The sequence below is a fragment of the Orussus abietinus genome, unplaced genomic scaffold (assembly GCF_000612105.2).
Source record: "Orussus abietinus isolate OABI.00-Male unplaced genomic scaffold, Oabi_2.0 scaffold447, whole genome shotgun sequence".
Lineage (NCBI taxonomy): Eukaryota > Metazoa > Arthropoda > Insecta > Hymenoptera > Orussidae > Orussus > Orussus abietinus.
Genome location: NW_019394611.1, coordinates 65025 through 87066, shown reverse-complemented (window position 1 = coordinate 87066; position 22042 = coordinate 65025). Strand labels below are relative to the sequence as shown.

The window sequence follows — 22042 nt, the reverse complement described above, 5'->3', positions numbered from 1 at the left end:
GATCTGTTTTCCCTGTTTTATGTATCGAGAATTGTAAATAATCTGATGGAAAGTTGAAGTAACAATTATTCATTCCATTCTATTTCAGTCTTCTTACAGGGTAGTCTTCTAAATCGTACCCGATGTATTTGTTAGTTGTTCTGCAACATTTGTAATATATAGTAGTACATATTAACACAAACGTTAAATAGCAAAAACATGCACTGGGTAACTTTTAGGAAACTAATATGCATTTAGTAACATTTTCCAATTGTATATATAAATGAATATAATAAATGTAAACATTGTAATTATTGCATTATTTATCATTTTTATTTCTCAATAACAATTCCATCAAACGTGTTTGCTGTGCCGAATTTTCTGCCATTTTTTCGATGGCTTCAGCAATGCGTAGATTTGCTTCTGCTTGCACTTTAGTCGCTTCCGCTTGCACTTTAGTTGCTTCCGCCTGAACGTTCATAGCATGGGCTAACATCTGTAAATGAATTTTTAACAATTACATTTTATGTTTATCTTATTAGTAGAACAAACGTATGGTATTAACATAATTAAAAAAGAAAAACTTACTTCCATTGCATTTGCATGTTTTTCGCTTATATTAGTAAATGACTGTCTTGCACTTGCAAGTTGCTCTCCTAATCTTTGATCGTGAATCCCTGAAACAAGAAAAAATGCTGTGTTATCATGGATCTTAATTTCCTTTTTCTGATAAATAAACCCGTTAATTGAAAGAAAAAAAATCAGTTCTCGAGTAAAGTGAAGTCTATTAAATCAGTGCGTTGGTTAAATTACCATTATATATGTGAATCCGTTCGGTAAATTTCACCTAATCATATATTACCCCAATTATCTTACTGGGTCATCTGTTTAATTTTTTTTTCTCTATTTTCAATTATTACCGTGTTATTTTTTAAATTTTCTATTTGCAATTATTATCGGGTCATCTGTTCTTTAATTCTCTATTTGCAAATATTATTGTGTCGGCTGTTGTTTTACTTTTCCCTTAACAATTATTATTAAGTCAGGTAAGTTGATCTGTGTTCGGATCAAAATTTGTTACCACTCAGACGTAACAAATACTTGAATACAATAAAAGAATTCGTATGTTGTTGTGATGCAGTACTTACTATTCCTTTTTGGTTTCGTTTTTATTTTTTCCTTTCCCGCTGTTTTTCTTATCTTTTTTTCTTCTTCGGTAGCTTCTATGGCTGGTGGAGATTCTACCTGCTGTATGGCTTCATTTGCCAGAAAATCAGGCGGCACTTCATCTTCTAAGTACTCTACATTTGAAACATATGACGCGATAGATTAAAAAAAAAAACAAGAAATATTATTAATCTTTAATAGTTTATAACAATTAATGTTGAAGTTATGAACATACCTAACCACTGTTCACCTTTATCATTAAATTGAATACAGGCTGGTGCTATCTCTAGAACTGTGGTGTCCCCCGCAGTTAATTCTTCTAAAACGTTCTACAAATAGTATATAGCATTGTAATTCACATTATTGTATTCAGTTAACAATAATATTGAAATAGAGTACGTTTATTTGTAGCTGGTATTGAATAATTTGTAACTTACTGGATGTTCTTCCGGAAAGGCATCCGGGCATGGGTCAACGCCTGAAGCATATTGGTGGCCTATGATTCCTAAAACACGCTTATCCAAATCGTTAAGAATAATGTCGATGGTTTTGTTTCCCGTCTGTGCTCTGTTGCTTCTTAATTTGCGCACTTTCTCGGATACTTTTGTTTTATAATCTCTCCATGTCTGTAAATAAAATAAACTGAGTTATGTTCCAACATGCATAGCCATTCTTTTTCCTCTGTGAGTAGACATTTGTGGATTGAATTTACACGCACCGTTTTCCAAGACTTAACGTCCTTCACTTTGGTGTCATTCGATAGCGAGTTTAAATAATCGGCCATCGCGTTCCAACTCCCTTCAATATTCTCTTTGCCATGTAGCGTCGTAAATTTATTTCTTGCTACATGGGGATGTTTTTCCATGTAGTCTATCATGGCATTCATTTGTCGCAGATTGACTCTCCCTTGCCGACTTTTCTTCACTGACCTACAAAATGAATTACATACGTTTACATATCTTAAATAAACAGTACAGTTGCATTCATATTAGTATTTATAAGTTAATACATATTATATATATTCATATAAAAATTACTTACATTTCCATTTCTTCTTTTTTTTTTTTTAAAGAACACATAAAAACGGTCAGAAATTCATCTGAAGTAGCAGAAGTTTAACCCGAATTCAATTAATAATAACTAGAAGAATACTACTGTCAAAAACTATTCTAGTATTAAAGTAAGCCTATAAATAAAAACTAAATAGTTAATGTTAAAAAAATGCTACAGAAATTAATACCAATATTCTGATAAAGAAAAAAAAATGTTTTATTGTTCTTTGTTCTCTAGTAGACGCTATTCTACTGCTAAAATGATAATATAGCTAACCTGTTAAATCTATAAACTGTAATGAAACTATTTTATTATTTAAGTACTACTAAAAGAAAAGACTATTTCAAATACTAATATAAGAAACGATTGCATTAAGTAGTATTAAAACTGCTTTTTAATAATGAGCTATTGAAGAACTACGAACTTCGCTGCCGTGAACCTCTGTTTTAAATTTATATCCTTTGTATCTTTCAGTGTTCACAAACTCATCTTAAGAACACGTGAAATTTCATTGGTTGAAAACAGTTATGCCGAATAGGGCATTGTCGCCAGCGTAACGATGTCGTTAGCTCGTTTTGTATCGATAGGGTGTCGCTAAGAGCAGTTACAGAATACGCCATTCGTTAAGCTGTCGGTAGAACAAGCGACGACCATCGGTAACGTTAACGATAACGACAGTTGTCGTTACGAGTTAGAGAATAGGCCTACAGAGCTCGATAAACTACCGATACCCATAACGACATTTGTCGCTACATTAACGACGTTTGTCGCTTCAAGAAAGTTATAGAATAGGTTTTGTCGTTACGGTGTCGCTTCGGTAGACTAACGATAACGTTAGCTGTCATTACGAGTTAGAGAATAGACCTACTGGCCTAGCTTGGCGCTTGGCTGGTCGGAACGCGCGAAGATTTTTAGGAGCGATCGCGCTCACACAGATTCGCTGCATGTGAGTTCCGTACGTGACACCAGGGCGTGCCCGATGCTCCGCGCTCGTCGCTTCTAAACAACAATGTACTTTAATCTCATTGTTTTCATCTTTCGCCGACTCGTGCGATCTACGTCGTTTACGACTCGCGTATTCGGTGTTTGCCGATGTATTGAAATTTTGCTAATTACCATCGTTTGACCGTGAGCCGGAATATTTCAGGACAAATGTTTGGCGATAAAATTACCAATGTAGGGGACAAATATTTTGATTCAAGGTTTTTATTATCCGAGCTCATTAATTCATTCTCAAAATGATTATTATAATTTAAATTTTTGTAATGAATGAGACAACGTAGCAACATGGGTAACTAAATAATAATAATACTAACCATAAGAAAGATTGATACTGTTATCTTACGGTACGATTTTAATTAATTTCACATTACTTAACAAAGTTTACCTTATGGACGGCGAAACAGATAATGAAAAGCTAAATTCATAATAAAAAAGTACATAACTGTAATGTGTTTCGTGCGATTGCTATCAACTGTAAAACGTGCCGAAAAAAATTTGCGGAAAAACCGTACCCACCCTTCTTCTCCGTCAGGATTTGATCGTGAGACACATTCGTTACACCTGACGTCATACCGACTACGTCAAACCATATTGTTGGGTATCTCCTTCCATCTAGGTTTTGTGTTCCCTAGGAAACATTCATAATTTTTTTATTAATTTCCGTAGCTTATAAAAATTGCATCTACAGTATAACTTAACTATCGAGCACCCACGTTGTAATTTTGCATGTATCATTTGCGGATGAAATAAATGAGGTAAGTGAAGGGTAAAGTCAAAGAGTAGTACGCCACTAGTGTTCTTCCCTTACCATCAAATGCGAGTAGTGTCGATAAGCGTAGGTAAGCCACCACTGTCAACTGCCGCATGGTATTACCATCACGAGTACGTCAGCCGCCAACGGCGACTGATAGATGGCGCCGCCATGGCGAGTGCGCGTGCCCCTACCAGAAATTCGTTGCGCCACCCTTGGGGGCAAAAAACGGTGAAAGTTAACGTACAGAACCAGAGAGCAGCACACGACGCGTTCGTGCGACCCTACCCGTGCGCAATCTCCTAACTCATCTCTGTCCCAACTCATCTGTGTGCCAGTGTATGTACACTGGCCTTCGTCAATGGCTTCCTCCTGTCCGTACTGACCTGTCTGGCCGCGCAGCGTACTAGCGACGGGAGCAGCGGGGAATTTGAATCGCTCGAGGCGCAGAATGGATTTCCTACAGAAAATATATATTTATAAACAAAAACAATTAATGAAAATTATTTAAGTATTATAGTGGAGTGTCCCTGACTCACCTAACGTAGTTTTTGTTAAATGATAATTTACACAATTTTTGAAAGAATATATAACGGGACAGGAGGTGAGGGGCCAGGGGGAGAGAAAAAGAGCGCTCGAGAGGTTGACTGCGGAGCGAAATTTTTATTTAATCTATGTTAACCTTAACTACTACTACTAATCTCTACTTACGTACTAATGCTTAACTATGTGAGAGTCGGCGTGCCACAATGGAGAAATGGCCGGCGCCTCGTGGCGACAGGTCGGTCGGGTGGCTCTCGTGCGGCTTCCTTGCGGCCGGGGAGGATGGGCCCGCGGTGGTGTGGCCTCCGGGCGGTGGCGGGCGGACGGCGGCCGGTCGGCCGTAGGAGGAGCGGTCTGGGCGGTCGGAGTTGTACGTCGGTGGTTGAGGCACACGTGCTCGTTCTCGCTGGTCGGGCGGAAGTCTGCCTAGCGGGCTCCGTCCCGCTAGGCCTTCGACCGTCTTCGGGCGTCTTCGGGCCGGCTCGGCGGCGTTCGGGCGCGTCGGCGCTCGGCTACGCGGCCGGCGCTGCGTTTGGTAGCGCAGCCGGTTTGTGGAGCGCAGTTTGAGCGCGTGACGGGCTCACTCGTTACAAATATGATGAAACATGTTTTATTAAATGTTAACAAGTTTCTTAGCGATTCATTGTTCCATCCACTGAACCGAAGTTAGAATATTATCTTAGCTTAAAAGAAATAGTTTCTAAATATATATACAGTGAAATACCGTAGGAAAATTTACGATGCATCAACTATCGGACATGGAAACGAAATCGTGATTTCATGTCTGTTACATATTTACATTCTGCACCATTCTTCGTATTCATCAAACAAATGGACACCTGTAAATCATTATCAGCGCCCGTGAGCATAAGAAAGACTTTTCTTATCCGAGTTTATTATAAACGCAAATCGTAGTAAGTTTTATGAATTGAATTTATTCGAAATAGGTATCCAAAACGTAAAATACCATTTTCTCTTTTGTATTTGAAATAAGAACAACAAACTATTATGGATTTCCAATTTTAAACAAATTTTGAATTTATTTGCGTTTGAAATTAAATACTTCCAGAGAAATGAGAATATTAGAAAAGAGACGATCAAAATGATACTTATTCTATCAACTGAATCAATTCTCGAAAAAGTTAAACATCACGCGTAACTCGAAGTAGCCACATTGGCAAAAATAGATGAGATTAAAATATTTACTTGCATTTTAAATACAAATACAAGTCATAAAATTACGTGTCCGAAAAAGGCATGGACAACGGAGGGTTAACATTACGACTAGATAGCACGGTTAATTCGAGACGATATTTCTCGTGGAGGAATTGATCCTCCATTCCCTCTGTTAATTACTTGATCGCGGTTGCTGCAAAATGACAATCCGCCTTGTGAGCCGCGGAAGGAAGGGACGATAAGGCCTGCGGGTGAACAAGTCCGAGCGAGAACGCCATCGGGAAACATAAGACCCGCGAGAGAGCAAGAGAGAACGCCGCTGGGGGACATAAGACCCGCGAGAGAGCAAGGGAGAACGACGTTCCAGAAGGAACGAAGCCGTAGGCCGGGGCTGAAAGAGAATCTTCTTCGCCGGCGTGAAAACATTGACAGTAATTCGCATATCGGGATACCGACATTGAAACCCTCACAGCAGGGGGTGGGAGGCTCGAGGCCGGAGTCATGAGAGCGGTAGTGTACGCCCGGGGCGTATGCGACCCGTAGGAGCAAGCGAGAACGCCATGCCACCCGAGCCAATAGTTGGCGGCCCAGCCGTGCCGGCCAAGCCAGCGGCAAAACGCTATCTGGTCAGGACTCGAAGCCCGGACGCATAAGTCTGTCTCTACTCTAAGAGACGGTTAGAGCATCAAATAGGCCATCTCACTCGGATACACGGCCTCCAGGGCGGATAGAGGCACAAGTATGCACCATGTTTAACTCAGAAAATGAGTTGAATTTACTCATTTTTTTTCCCGCGCAGAAGTAAAACAACACAAATCTAGAAATTCATGAAAGAAAACATAAATGCTAGTCTATGTGTATGTATTAAAATACATTTTATTCTCCTAAAAAATAAGCAGCCAATATGAAACTTTATAAATTTATTAGTATCTGTCAAAGTTATTTGGTCCCGTTTTTCTCGCTCGAGTGCTCTCTGAAAGATATCGTGGGAGTTATTTTTATAGACTCGATGGCCAATCTGCTTAACGTAGTTTCTAACCATCTTTTCCCGATTCGCCCCGACCAATACACTGAAAAGGAAATCAATTGCTAGAAAATTGATGGTTTAATTTTTCTCAACCTGACCTCATATACATTACTGTAAAATGTAGTCAAAAGATTGCAGTGTGCACAAATTGAACGAATAACGCTGGAAAACCATAATATAAAAAATAAGTTTATGAAGCAATGAGAGAACCACAGGATTTCTCGTTAATTTTAAAATTTGATTACATGAACACATTGAACTTACGACAGTAAAAGATTGAACCATAATTGGAGAGAAAATTTTACATTGCGGAACGAATTGACAGTTTTGCAATATGATATTATACGCAAACAAGTTGTAGCGTATTTCGCGATGGTCGAACAGCCCCGCTACAGCCCAAAGTAAATATAAATGGCAAATATTTCGTTATACGAATTCCCTGACGAACGTTACACATGGCGGGTAAGGGGGCGGCGGGGGGTGAGTCATTCGGGAAGCGGTCGAGTCCGTCGACACTCAGCCTCGGCGGTAGCACGTGGACGGAGGGCCGGTGCGGTAAGGCGACTGCGCATACTTGTGTCTCCCTCTATCCGTCCTGGAGGCCGTGTGTCCGAGTGAGATGGCCTATTTGATGCTCTAACCTTCTCGTAGAGTAGAGACAGACTTATGCGTCCGGGCTTCGAGTCCTGACTAGATTGCGCTTTGCCGCTGGCTTCGCCGGCACGGCTGGGCGGCCGGCTATTGGCTCGAGGGGCGTGGCGTTTTCGCTTGCTCCTACGGGTCGCATAGGCCCCGGGCTTACACTACCGCTCTCAAAACTCAGGTCTCGGGCCTTCCACCCCCTGCTGTGAGGGTTTCAATGTCGGTATCCCGATAAGCGGATTACTGTCAATGTTTTCACGCCGGCGAAGAAGATTCTCTTTCAGCCCCGGCCTACGGCCTCGTTCGTTGTTCTCCCTTGCTCTCCCGCGGGTCTTATGTCCTCCAGCGGCGTTCTCTCTTGCTCTCTCGCGGGTCTTATGTCTCCCGATGGCGTTCTCGCTCGGACTCGTTCACCCGCAGGCCTTATCGCCCCTTCCTTCCAGGGCTCGCAAGGCGGATTGTCATTTTGCAGCGACCGCGATCAAGTAATTAACAGAGGGAATGGAGGATCAATTCCTCCACGAGAAATGTCGTCTCGAATTAACTGTGCCATTTAGTGGTAATGTTAACCCTCCGTTGTCTATGCCTTTTTCGGACACGTAATTTTATGTCTTGTATTTGTATTTAAAATGCAAGTAAACAATTTAATTTCATCTGTTTTTGCCAATGTGACTATTTCGAGTTACGCGTGATGTTTAACTTCTTCGACAGGTGATTCAGTTGATAGAACAAGTATCATTCTGATCGACTTTTTTCTAATATTCTCATTTCTCTGGAAGTATTTAATTTCGAACGCAAATAGATTCATAATCTATTTAAAATTGGAAATCCATAACAGTTTATTGTTTTTATTTCAAATACGAAATGGAAATGGGGTTTTACGTTTTGGATACCTATTTCGAATGAAATCAATTCGTAAGAGTTACTCCGATATGCGTTTATAATAAGCTCGGATAAGAAAAGTCTTTCTTATGTTTACGGGTGCTCATTTGCATGCTCATTTAATGATTTACAGGTGTCCATTTATTTGAGGAATACTAAGGATGGTGTAGAACGTAAATATATAAGAGGCATGAATTCACGATTTCGTTTCTTTGTCCGATAGTGAGATGCATCGTAAATTTACGACGGTATTTCACTGTATATATATTTAGAAACTATTTCTTTTAAGCTAAGATAATATTCTAACTTCGGTTCNCAAAAACTACGTTGGGTCGGTCAGGGACGCTCCACAGTAATACTAAAATAATTTTCATTGATTGTTTTTGTTTATAAATATTTATTTTCTTTAGGAAATCCATTCTGCCCCTCGAGCAATTCGAATTCCGCGCTTCTCCCGCCGGTAGTACGCTGCGCGGCCGGAGAGGGCAGTGCGGACCAGGTGCAAGCCATCGATGGAGCCCAGTGTACACTGCGCGGTTGGAGAGGACAGTGCGGACCAGAAGGAAACCATCGATGGAGTCCAGTGTACTATACGGATCAACCAAACACGGACTCTAACCTATTCACGGGACACCCCACACTCGGACAACCAATGCAACAAACAGACGACCCTTTTACTAAACTACACGAAACACAAAAACCGAAAACACAGTACGGATACGTACCGCGAAACAAGCACCACCTAACAAAAAATCGACGATTCATTCACCTACCACGAATACAAAGAGACAAGATACACGGCAACAGAACAGCGAAAAAGACACTATACAAGCACAACACGATTACAAACAAAAACGACTCGGACGAATACCACACAGCGGACGAACAAAGCCAAAATATATATCCCACACCCATGAACAATATTGGTTAGCTTAAACACTCCACATATTTTCCTTTTCTTCTTATATACACATACAGACCCGGCAACACATTTTACGATATAGAATTTAGGATTCAGTTAGGAACACATTATAAGAGAAACACACTTTACCACTTACAATTTAGGATTTAGATTCGAACACGTAGGATTAATCGCGAAATATCAGTTTAGACACGGTAACACATTCCACAATATAGCATTTAGAATTAAGATAGAAACATTTTGTGATTTAGAGTCTAGGATTAAAATTCGAACACGTAGGATTAATTGCGGAAAATGAGTTCACATCACCGTAGGTTTTAAGATAGCAAACACATTACATTACCACAGTACCACAAACAACACGCACACGATAGGGATTAGCGTAACGTAGCACTAAGGAACAGTAACACGTGAAAAACATCACACCCATACAGAAAGAATCAACAGAGACAATGCAAACAAAATTCAACAGGAGACACACACAACAGGAATCGCATACAAGGGGAGACCCATACAGAAAGGATTAACAGAGGCAACGCAAACAAAATACAACAGGAGACACACAGCAAGAGGCACACGCGCGCGCACGCATGCAGACACACACACACAACAGGAGTTACACACACTGCAGAAGGCACACAGAACCACACACAACACCAAATGGCACACACCCTACACGGACAACACTCATACAAGACACGGCAACCCAAGAGACAAGGGAACAGCCCTTTCGACGGAGGGGAAGGTTGTGACGGGCAATCCCGTCACGCCATTCAAACGACGCGCCACCGAGCCGGTGGCGCCATTAGGCCCTGGAGCCGCCGGGCTGGGCTCGCGGCCGAGCGACGCCGAGTCGGCCCTGAAGCGCACCGAGAAGACTTCCGTCCCAACCTCGCGCGAACAAAGAACCCACGGAAGCGAAACCAAGAAAGACCGGAGAAAGAGTGTGCCGCTGTCATCCCCCTAGTCTTCCGACAGCCACGTGCCGCCCGCCACCACGAGGCTCCGTCCCACCGTCATTTTCGAGCCGGCACCCGCGTGCCGGAGCCTATAGCCGTAAGTAGTTTTATACGAATAGGTTAAGATAGGTTAGCATAGTTAAGCCCCCGGAGTATTTGAAATAAAAACAAACTATTTTGGATTTCCAATTTTAAAAAGGTTTTGAATCTATTTCCATTTAAAATTAAATACTTTCAGAGAAATGAGAATATTAGAAAAGAACCCATCAGAATGATATTTATTCTCCCAACTGAATCAACTCTCGAAAAAGTTAAACAACACGCATAACTCGAAATAGCCACTTCCACAAAAACTGATGAAAGTAAATGGTTTACTTGTACTTTAAATACAAATACGAGTCATAAAACTAGGTGTCCGAAAATACATGGACAACGAATAGTTAACATTACGTGTAGATGACACAGTTAATTCGAGACGACAGTTCTCGTGGCGGAATTGATCTTCGATTCCCTCTGTTTATTACTTGATCGCGGTCGCTGCATAATGACAATGCACCTTGCGAGCTGCGGAAGGAAGGGACGATAAGGCCCGAGGGTGAACGACTGCAAGCGAGAACGCCGTCGGTAGGCATAAGATCTGCGAGCGAGCAACAGAGTACGTCACTGCGGAAGGGACGTGCCCGCAGCCCGGGGTAGAGAGTGAGTCTTTCTCGCCGGAGTGTAAACATTGATGCTAATTCGATTATCGGGAGCCGATACCGGACCCTCACAACAGGGACAGGGCCTTTTACTCCCTGTTTTGATAGTGGTAGTGGAAGCCCGGGGCCTATGCAACCCGTTGGAGTAAGAGAGAACGCCACGTCTAGGACCCTCGAGCCCCGAGGCGGCGGCCGAGCCGAGCCGGCCACGCAAACGCAAAACCGATATGTAGTCAGGGCCCGAAACCCGGAAGCATAAGTCTGTCCCGTGTTATTCGATGGATAGCGCAAGAAATAGGATATCTCACTCGGACACACGGCCTGCAGGGCGGATATAAAGAAACACAAGTATGCAGTCCCCTTTCCGCACCGACCCCCCCTCCTCGTGCTGCCGCCGAGGTTGAGTACCGACGGACTCGAACGTTTTTCGAATTATTCACCCCCCTCCTCCCCTTTTCAAACTATGTGTGATGTTTGTCGGATAATTGACATAATTAAATATTGGCCATGTAAATTAACTTTGGGCTGCAGCGGGGCTGTTCAATCGTCGCGAAATACGCTACAACTTGTTTGCATATAATATCATATTGCAAAAATGTCAATTGCTTCCGCAATATAAAATTTTCTCTCCAATTACGGTTCAATCTTGTACTGTCGTAAGTTTAATGTGATCATGTAATGAAATTTTAAAACTAACGAGAAATCCTGTGGTTTTCTCGTTGCTTCACAAGCCTATTTTTTATATTAAGGTTTTCCAGCGTTATTCGTTCAATTTGTGCATACTTCAATCTTTTGACTTCATTTTACAGTAATGTATTTGAGGTCAGGTTGAGAAAAATTAAACCATCAATTTTCTAGCAATTGATTTCCTTTTCAGTGTATTGGTCGCGGCGAATCGGGAAAAGCTGGTTAGAAACTACGTTAAGCAAATTGGCCATCGAGAGTATAAAAATGACACCCACGAAATTTTTCAGACTGCACTCGAGCGAGAAAAACGGGACCAAATAACTTTGACAGATACTAAAGAAATTTATAAAGTTTTATATTGGCTGCTGATTTTTAAGGCGAATAAAATGTATATTAAGACATTCATAAAGACTAGCATTTATGTTTTCTTTCATGAATTTCTAGATTTATGTTGTTTTACTTCTGCGCGGTAAAAAAAAATGAGTAAATTCAACTCATTTTCTGAGTTAAATATGGCGATCTCAATAAGCGAGTTGGTTCAACTTACATTTAGTGCAAAATCACATTTTGTAGTTGAATCAACTCCAAACTTGACTGAAACAGAATTGAGAGCTTCAAATCTAAATTGAATCAACTGGTTTATTAAGTTCGCCACCTTCAACGCAGAAAATTAAATGTATTTCCTATCCTTTTTTTCAGCCTCACTAAAAAATACGAGAAAACATGTGTTTGATGAGGGTTGCATATGGTGTTCCTAATAGCAGATTATATGTTCTATTGGGAAAAAAAAACTTGTTTCTTGAGTGTCGACCTAATATTTCTAATTTTTTGTATTTATTGACCCCCAACTTGGAGTCTATTGGGACATCTACAGAAAAAATTATATCAAAACTATGGTTCACCCTATAAATTGTTTCTTAATGGCATTCAAGGATATTTATCAGTTATCTAAAATTGAAACCAAATTGTTAAAAGAAATAAATAAATGTTACTAACATAAACATCTCAAAATCGTACTGATTGACCCCGTGTGACGGTATTGCAGTTGTTAATATTTATAAAATTTATTCCTTTTTCGCCGATCAGCGCTCGCCGTGTTCATCGACAGGGTAAACAGGGAAAAGGTCCTACCGCCGCAAGGTAAAAAAACGATTATACCCCTTCCGGGGTTTGTACGTCTTGACCCGCTTTTGAATGGCGGATTACAATTCAGGCCATTACCAACTGTGGGTAGTTACAGTATTGGAAATTTCGTCCGGGAGCGAGTAAACTGCTTAATTGGTGGTTTTTCCCCGTGGCGAACCTTTTTCCAGATAGAAGAGGTAACGAAGGTCTTATGGAAATGTATAAATATTTCATTAATAACATGTTATGTAGGAAACGCAGGAATTTTTCTTTATTTAAGAATGTGCGATTGGGAAAGGAAGGTCGAGTTTCCTTTATTCATTTTTAATTGCATGATTGCTAGGTGTCTGCGTAAAAATTATTTGCGGCCCTCAAAAGGGCCTTATCGCCAGTCCTTAATAGTCCGTCCAGAACCCGCCCCAGTCAACCACCTGATTTAATCGATTCGGAATCGAATCGATTAAATTGTCGAAAAACTGCGGGTTACGCCGTAGCTCTTCCCAGAAGTTTTTTGCGTGGTCGATCAACGCTGCTCTCGTGCTTTCCCTCGCCGGGAGCCGCAATCGGGTCATCTCGGACCACACGTTCTCGATTATGTTAAGGTCCGGCGACCTGGCCGGCCACTGCACCAAATGGATTTCGGTGTGCTCCAAGAACTACGTCCGTACTTCATGTGAAGTATGGACCGCGGAATTATCCTGCACCAAGCGAATGATTGGCATGTCCTCCGCGGCATACATTGCCCGTACGCTTGAAAGAAGAACTTCCAAGATATTGATGTATTCTGCTGAGTTCATGCTGGCAGAAATTTCCACCAATTCACCAGCTTGGTGTCCGCTAATTCACCCCCACATCGCGCACGATACCCGACCACTACGATTGTGTGGACGATGTATCTTGGATCCGGCCTGTTTCCATCTGGTTGCCAAACGTGAGTGGTTCGGTTGGTGGACGAGTAAATGACCTTTTCATCGCTCCACATCGTCACGTCCCAAACTTCACGTGACGTCAGCAGGTTTTCAAACGCGAACGCAACCCACTGCTCCCGGTGAGCGGTTGTTAATTTTATCTTACGGACCGGACGATGGCAACGAAGCCCGACTTCGCGAACGCGCCGCATGCCGGTATGCGCGGACACACGAAGGTTTAAACGAGTTACCGTGTCCGACACAGCAACAAATGGGGACTGCAGAATCGCGTCGACTAATCGACGGTCATCGTGGTCTGACGTCTTCCTTCAACCGAAATTATTTTTCCAGTTGTCCCTGCTGAACATCAGGACCACCTTCTTGATACTTTCTGATCCAATGAAGTAACGTTCTTCTGCTGAAAGGGAATGTCTCGGCAACGTGGTGAACAGGTGCCCCGTACAGCCACATACTGACGATCATCCCGCGTCGTCTAGGTCTCAAATTTGGAGCCATACCGTATGCGCTCTACTAGAACTTTGACGAAACTGATTTGAATTCCGTTTTCGCAGAAATATTTATACACTTCCAGAAGACCTTCGTTACCCCTTCTATTCGGAAAAAGGTTCGCCACAGGGTAAAACCACCAATTAAGAAGTTTACTCGCTCCCGGACGAAATTTCCAATACTTGAACTACCCACAGTTGGTAATGGCCTGTATTGCAATCCGCCATTCAAAAGCGGGTGAAGACGTAAAAACCCCGGAAGGGGTATAATCTTTTTATTACCTTGTTCTCGCGATCGGCCCGCGCGGCCGTTGCGGCAATTGTTTGAGCGCGTTGCACTTCGGCACTTCGGATTTTTTTTTGGATGGGAGGCGCGTTCGTGCCACTTGCGTCGCGATCCGCGGGGGGGGGGGAGGGGGCCGCCCCTAACAGCGGTCCGCTTTCCCCTTTTACGCGCCGAAGAGGACATGGAGGCGTCGAGCGAGCTTGGCGGACTGGGGTGGTGCTTCGGCGGCGGCGAGGTCGGCCAGCAGGCCGGCGGTCCGTTTCGCCGGATGCACCCGGCAGACGACCGCGGGGACGGGCGGTGGCTCGTCGGTGGTCGCGCTGAGATCCCCCCGGGTGCGGGAGCGCTCGGAGCGGTCTGGGCGGCGAGCTCCGGGATCCCCTTGCCCGGAGTGGGGGGGGGGCGAGGCGAGGCGAGACTCGGACAGGTCTTGAACCGTCGGTGAGGGTCGACGACCGTGCGACCGGTGGGGTCGGCGACAGCGGCGAGCCCGGGGCTGGGGGTGGCGTCGGCTGGGCTGGTGACCGCGAGAGCGCCCGTGGCGACGTCGTTGGCTCCGGCGGCGAGGTCGGCCTGGGGGGCGGTCCGCACACGTGGCGAAATACCTGTGCGACCAGCGGGTCGAGGGCGCGATGGCGGGCCACTGGGTGGCGACGGGACCGCCGGCCGTGTCCGTGGAGGCGGCGGGGGCGGGAGCCGGCGCGAGAGGGTTGGCTTCCTTGACCCTCGCGATGGCGCGCCTCCTGACGCTCCCTCGTGCGGTCTGACGTCCTCTTCGTCTGCGGCGCGGGGGCACGCACTCCGGTGAGGGCTGCGTGGGCTCCGTGGTGTTGCGGGCCGCGGTGTTGAACGCCGCGGGCGGGGGCCTGTCGCGGCGCGTGGGGCCACGGTACGGAGCGCAGGTGGATGCCGCGGTGAGGTGGTCCGCGAGTGTGAGCGCCGAGGCGTCCTGCGGTGGTGCGTCTATCCGCGGAGCAGGGCGCGGCGCGTCACGTGGAGGAGCGGGGATTTCCGCGGTGCGGAGCGCGTTCTGCGGCGGGTCGAGGGTTTCCGCGGTTCGGAGTGCGTCCTGCAGCGGGTCGTGATTTTCCGCGGTGCGGATCGCGTCCTGCAGCGGGTGTCTCGAGGCGCAGGCGGGCCATGAGGTTCGCCTGCACCAAGGGTGTGGATGGAGAGAAAAAACTCGCGTTTTTAGCGGTGGAAAAGCGTGGTATATTGCAGAGCCTCCTGCCGTGCGCGACGGTCCAGGTGCAATGAGACTCCCTCTTGGGTACCGGAGGACCCGTATTTATACTGGAAAAGTCTTTATGCTATCTTACTGTAACGCCGTCCCTTAAGGGGACCTCCTTGTCTGAAACACTTATTGGCGAGGTTACGCCGGGATTTCTCGTTCAAAGTGGCGCGCCCCGCAGGATTTTTCCGGGGCGACGTGGAAGCGCCGGGTCCCGGCATCGTCACGGCCCAGGTTTCGCCTCACCGCCCGATTAATCCTGCGGCCGCCTGGTCCTCGCGGAATTGAAGGATGATAGGGGCAGGGTGCGGAATGTCAGAGGAGAGGGAAGGGGTAGCGCCGAGACCCGATCCGGCCCCCCAGGTGCCCCCCCCCCGGGCCGCGGCTGGGGGCGACCGGGTGGGGAGGCGGAGAGAGAAGGTGGGGGTCTCGCGTCCGATCGCGGGATTTGAACCGCACGAGGCACGAATCCCGCGATCGGGGATCCTTCCCGAATTGCCTATTTTTTTCCGGGTGATAACGCCCTTGCGCGGAGTGTGCGCCAGACGACCAGGCCCGGCGCACCGGCACATGGATCAAGGGGGACACGTGCGCCGGTTGATGGCCCAGGGGCGCTGAACCCGCCGGCGGAGGCCGGGCAGGTCCCGAGGGCGAGGGCGGCTGGATGGAACTCGGCCATAGGAGCGAGGGAGAGGGAGCGATGGTCGGGCCCGGCGGTGGGGCCCCCGGCGCACCCGAATGGGCGCCGCGGCTGTACCCGTTGGGTCGGAGTGCAGCCCACGGCGCCTTCGGGGCCCTCGAGGTCGTCGAGCCCGGACGGAAAGTATTTTGTATGGGTTTCTAGGAAACGTTCCGCGAGGGCTGGCGATGCAAGCGTGCAACAATATTATATGCAATCAAGTTGTAGCGTATTTCGCAACGGTCGAACAGCCCCGCTACAGTCCAAAGTAAATTTAAATGGCCAATATTTCGTTATATGAATTCTCTGACAAACGTCACACATGGTACGAAAAGGGGCGGAGGGGGGTGTCATTCGGAAAGCGTTCGAGTCCGTCGACACTCAGCCTCAGCGGTAGCACGGGACGGAGGGTCGGTGCGGAAAGGGGACTGCATACTTGTGTCTCTCTATATCCGCCCTGGAGGCCGTGTGTCCGGGTGAGAGCCTATTTGATACGCTATCCGTCTCATAGAACAGAGACAGACTTATGCGACCGGGCTACGAGTCCTGACCAGATAACGCTTTCCCGTTGGCGTGGCCGGCACGGCTCGGCCGCCGAGTAGGGGCTTGAGGGGTGTGGCGTTCTCGTTTGCTCCTACGGGGCGCAATGGCCTCGTGCTTCCATTACCACTCTCAAAACTCTGTTCTCGGGCCTTCCAACGCCTGCTGCGAGAGGCTGGATGTCGGTTACCCGATAAGCGGATTATTGTCAATGTTTTCTCGCCGGCAACGAAAACTCTCTTTCTACCTCGGGCTACGGCCTCGTTCCTTCTGGAATGGCGTTCTCCCTTCCTCTCTTGCGGGTCTTATGTCTCCCGACTGCGTTCTCCCTTGCTCTCTCGCGGGTCTTATGTCTGCCGACGGCGTTCTCGCTTGGACTCGTTGACCCGCAGGCCTTATCGCCCCTCCCTTCGGCATGCAATGTGGATTGTCATTTTGCGATGACCGCGATCAAGTAATTGATAGAGGGAAAGGAGGATCGATTCCTTAGCGAGAACTGTCGTCCCGAATAAACTATGCCGTCTACACGTAACTTTAACATTTCGTCGTCCCTGTTTTATTAAGACATGCAAATTTATAAACCATGTGGAAACTGAAAAATGATGAAATTTCAGAGTTCCGTGGTTTAAAATATAACAGATTGACGAGTTTAAAGTACATTGTTGCATCGAAGCGACGAGCGCGGAGCATCGGGCAAGTGCTTGTGTCACGTACACAACTAACATGCAGCGAATCTGTGTGAGCGCGATCGCTCCTAAAATTCTTCGCGCGTCCCGACCAGCCAAGCTACAGGTCGAAGCGTTGGGTATGCGTGCGTCGGCGCCACTCATAGTGAGTATGCGTGTGAGCCGGTATTTCATTTGGTTTTATTTCTTGACAAGAGAACAAATTAATTTTATTGGTAGTTAAATAAATTTTGAACTATCAATAAATAAACATCGTTTATGATATCAACTTCATGTCAAACATTTTCAAATTTCTCACTATTAGGAAACATTCTTTTCGTAAATTAGTATAAATTGAGACCGTGCGCGCCTTTCACAATTTTCTCCAATCACATCTTCAAGTTGTACACGGCACATATCTAAGCTGTAATGGTATTATATACATATTTAATTCATTTCATTAGTATACATAATTATTAGAATTTTATTTTTAGTAATCATTACATATGGTACGATGGCAATTTCAGTTATATTTTTTCGGCGCCTCCGGTAATCAGCATTGTGGCTCCCGGACCGCGCTAGAATACGGAAGATCGGGGCAATTTATCCCGCGGGGTAAATTTACCAATGTTTAATAATTTATCTATTTTTTATTTTATATCATTCTTGATTTTATCATACATTCCTAATCGTATCCCACACATTCGTAGGTACTCGACATCATTTTCTGCGGCGTTGTTTATTTGTTAAAAAATAAAACGAAAACTGCAACGGTAGGTAAATTTGTTTAATCCCCTTTTTCTTATTTTTTAGTGAACTGTAATACTTTTTGAGATTCTGAAAATATGATATCCGGAAATAGCATCCGTAAGCTTTTTGTTACCGGGTATATTTTCTTTAATAAAATAGTTCATCGATTGACAATCGATCGCTATAGTGACGAACGGAGAGAATTGACTTACGAGAAACGGAGCGAGTTGAGTTGCGCTGAGTATTATACCGTGACATTTTTTTCATTGACTGATCCACGTGTCGTTCGTTTCATTTACAAGTAATCGTAACTTAACCTCTCGTTCGTGACAAACTTCATTGAATCTTAGACTTTTCATGATTGTCCACCAACTACATGTTGCATTACAGGTGTTAGAAACTTTTATTTCTCCGAGTTTATAGATCAGTGTTCGGATGGTCCGAGAGACGATGAGTTTCGCAGAAGTGAGAGTGTCGAAGCGTGTCGGTCTGTCGCTCGCAGCGTCTTAAATATACCCTAAGTCCGCCCTTAGGGTGGTAACTAAAGATGGGCATGGCCAATAGTATTACAGAAAATTTGGAGAAACTACGAAGATGAGGATTTCTAAGGATCTAGAGGAGTGGGAAACTTTCGGAAAACAAGGTTGTAAAAGTGAAAATCTCGGCCTTGAATGAAGATGAATGGCAGAAAAACGTTGAGTTAGGGTTATTGCAAGGTCCCGAAGGTCCAGGGACTTACCCGATAGTTTTTGCAGAAAAGGGGCTCGTGGTTTTTAGGAAGGGAAAGTTTGGGTCTGAGTGACTCATAAGTGGTCGTCATCCAACACCTCCCCCGTTTAGATTGAAAACGATAGATTCAATGATAAGGTGTTTAAGTCTAAAACAATTATGATAGCGAGGACTGTCTATGCTATGACCTGTAATACAATATTCGAGTGACAATTATAATCGTCTATGGTAAGAAATACGAAGTATGGACTAAGTAGTCCATTTTAAATCTACACAAATAATCAAATTAAAACGTAACACTTAGGGATACGCCCCAGTCAATCTGATCTCACACAACAGGTTAGTACAAATCTATGAGGGTGTTGTACTCCTTCGGTGGTATCAGACTGTTCGCCTTGCAGGTGGGGGTAGCTCGGACGGTCCAGGTCCGTCGGAGTCATCGGAAGTAATGGCAGCAGCTTCTCGTCTGGAGTTATATGCGACTGTGTCTCGTGACGGTCTAGTATATTATCGACGGAGATCGGAATCAAACGAACAGTTTACCAAATTTTTAAAAATTGAAGGCAATACTCTGCCATCGTCAGAGTTTCGCGTAAAACAGAAGAGACATTTCAACCAGTGGAAACATTCGCATCGGCGACAGCAGCTGCATACTATCAATAGTATTACAAGACCGCCTTTAACTGCCAAAACAATGGTGTATCACATGGTGTGGGTGATTAAACAGGGTTCCTTCATCCTGTTGGTAATAATTTCGTTGAATTCGTCGAGCTTTTTAGAGGCGTATTTTAAGTCAAATAGGTCCACGTTAGTTAGGTGGATTGGTTTTAGACTAGTGGCTTCGATTTTCTCGACGTCGGGTAGGCGGGTACAGCAATCGTAGTCGATGATGCTGAGTGTAGGGACATTGTACGTTAAGTTTTTACTTGTATGGTCCATGGGTTCCAATGCATAAGTAGTCGTGTATCCTCAACATTGGCTGTCGAGTTGTAGGAGTCCGGTTTGATGGACGACGTCCTCTATGTGCTCTATGTCCTCTGTGCTACATAATACGTCTACCATATATCTTGTTTACATGTAATATACATACTTTATCCATATGGAATGTATATTAAATGAAAGTGGAATGTTCAAAAACACATATACTATACGTTGACGGCGCGGACATTTGTACATGCCCCAGCACATTCCGTATACTTTTGTATACATCTATTAGACATCTGAATGTTTTAGCCAGATATCCTATATACATATACCATATTTAGTTGTCCGTGTGGGAATATTCCGAACACCAAATTTTACCCACTTTTCAATTTCCGCGTTCGAACTTCGTTTCTTCAAAAGTTGATATGCCTCCTCCATAATCTCAATCAATATCTTACACTTTGCAGAATCCATTTTAATCGCGTGCGAAAGTTTTACAAACAATGACGGTGGCGCATCCTCAAGGCTTTATATATGCGAAGATTTCAAGGTCTTCTAGGAATTGTCTAAAGGGCTCTATATATATGTATTTTAAGATTTCAAAGTCTTTTTGGAATTAAACGATGAGACCATACCACTTGGATGATGACACCCTTCGCGCGTTTCCAGACTATTCTATTAGCAATAAATGACGGTGCAACGATATCATAGACTTAGTATGCGAACGGTATACGTTGAGGTGACGTTCGGAAACCTAAAAATGGGACAATCGCACGGAAGAGAACGAGATACGAGAAAGAGAGAGCAAGTTCAACGGGACATGAGGGAGAGAGAGCAATTTCGACGAGATCGATACCAAGAGTGGATGCGGCGCTCGGATGTACCTGAAAGATATATCATTTTCGACAATAATAAATCACATGCAAGGTTGAACAATATCCACCGGATCCTGCCAACGGTTCTAGAGATTCTTCTGGCAATGCCACCTCGAATCAAGGTTCCAGAAGAGGCGCCGGATAAAAATTCGATTCGTTCCAGTATATATATTGGTTTAAAGAATAAAACTCGAAATTTCTGTATTTTATTTCTGGTTGAAGAATTATTCCACCCAACCCTTTCTTTAGATAGTCAGGAGCCTTCCTGCGTCGCAAAACTTTGATTTTCTTACCACCCGATATCTGTACCGCGAATTCTCAGAATCACGTCGCGAATCTTCCGGTGTCGAGTGGTTGAAGAGTGCCGATGGATTCCAACGTCGAGGGAGGTTATCTCCATCGTTATGGCTGTCCTCCAAAATCGACAGACAAAGTTCTTAGAATTGTGACTGCTGTCTGATATCCGTACCATGAATATTTTTGTGCGACGAGAGCCGTCAAATTCGCGGAATTACGTCGCGAATCTTCCGGTGTCGAATGGCTGACGAGAGCCGGCGGATTCCTGCGTCGAGGGAGATAACGGCTGTCCTCCTAGATCGACGCGAATTCTCAGAATCTCGTCGCGAGTCTTCCGCCGTTGCAGGGAGCAAAGGTGCCGACGCGATTCTTGGAATCGAGCGGCGGATGGCAGAATTCGCGGAATCGAGTGGCGGACGGTAAAATTCCGATCTCGATGGGGTCATCCGCGAGGGGTGAGGGGAGGAAACGTTGCGTCAACGTTCTTTAGGGGCTGGAACGGGGTCCGACGGGCGGGGTTGGCAAGGCGGTTGGGGGTAAGGGGGACTCACCCGCATAGGCCAGCGGTGCGCATGGGTGCGCGTCCGTGTACGTGTGCACGCATACTAATCTGTCCAGAACCGGCCACTTCCTACTACTTATTTTTTCGGTGTTTAAGACAGGGCTGTCTCTAAAAACTCTCGAACATGTCCGGAGCATATGTAAAATTCCTTTATCTGCAGAAGAAACATTTATAATCAAATATTGATACACAGAAATGTATAACATATGTTATAAAATTATATTTTTTCTAACAGTATCATCAAGTTTTGGTTTTGTGGACAAAATTTCACCGGTCCTAGTAAGTGCTTCAAAATAAAACGCATTGTATGGTCGCGATAAGTTCTAATGTTCACTAAAGGAAATGTAATCAACGGTCCTTAAAGTGACGTTGCGTCTCGAAATTTATGAGGAATGTCCTTATAAGCGCTAAATGTTTCCATGAGTCCTATTGAACCCTTGAATTGGACCTGATAAGAACTATTCTGTAAAGATATAT

At 44.8% G+C, this 22042-nt stretch overlaps 1 protein-coding gene across 1 annotated transcript; it reads right to left on the bottom strand.

Annotated features, from left to right (window-relative positions):
- Positions 1-18: 18 nt before the first annotated feature.
- LOC105697800 lies at positions 19-2228 on the bottom strand. Its single transcript, XM_012421456.1, has 6 exons — positions 1865-2228; positions 1584-1772; positions 1382-1475; positions 1128-1280; positions 568-656; positions 19-475 (listed from the first exon to the last, which is right to left on the bottom strand). The coding sequence occupies exons 1-6, from the start codon at positions 2030-2032 to the stop codon at positions 299-301; spliced, it is 870 nt and encodes a 289-aa protein (XP_012276879.1). The 5' UTR covers positions 2033-2228; the 3' UTR covers positions 19-298.
- Positions 2229-22042: the final 19814 nt, after the last annotated feature.

What these genes read in the sequence shown, in the direction of transcription:
- LOC105697800 (XM_012421456.1), bottom strand. Translation starts at nt 2,032, where the DNA reads ATGAATGCCATGATAGACTACATGGAAAAACATCCCCATGTAGCAAGA. An exon ending in CCTTTCCGGAAGAACATCCA is followed by an intron (nt 1,476 to 1,583) that starts GTAAGTTACAAA and finishes TACTATTTGTAG; the next exon opens with AACGTTTTAGAAGAATTAAC. An exon ending in AACGAAACCAAAAAGGAATA is followed by an intron (nt 657 to 1,127) that starts GTAAGTACTGCA and finishes TTCTTGTTTCAG; the next exon opens with GGATTCACGATCAAAGATTA.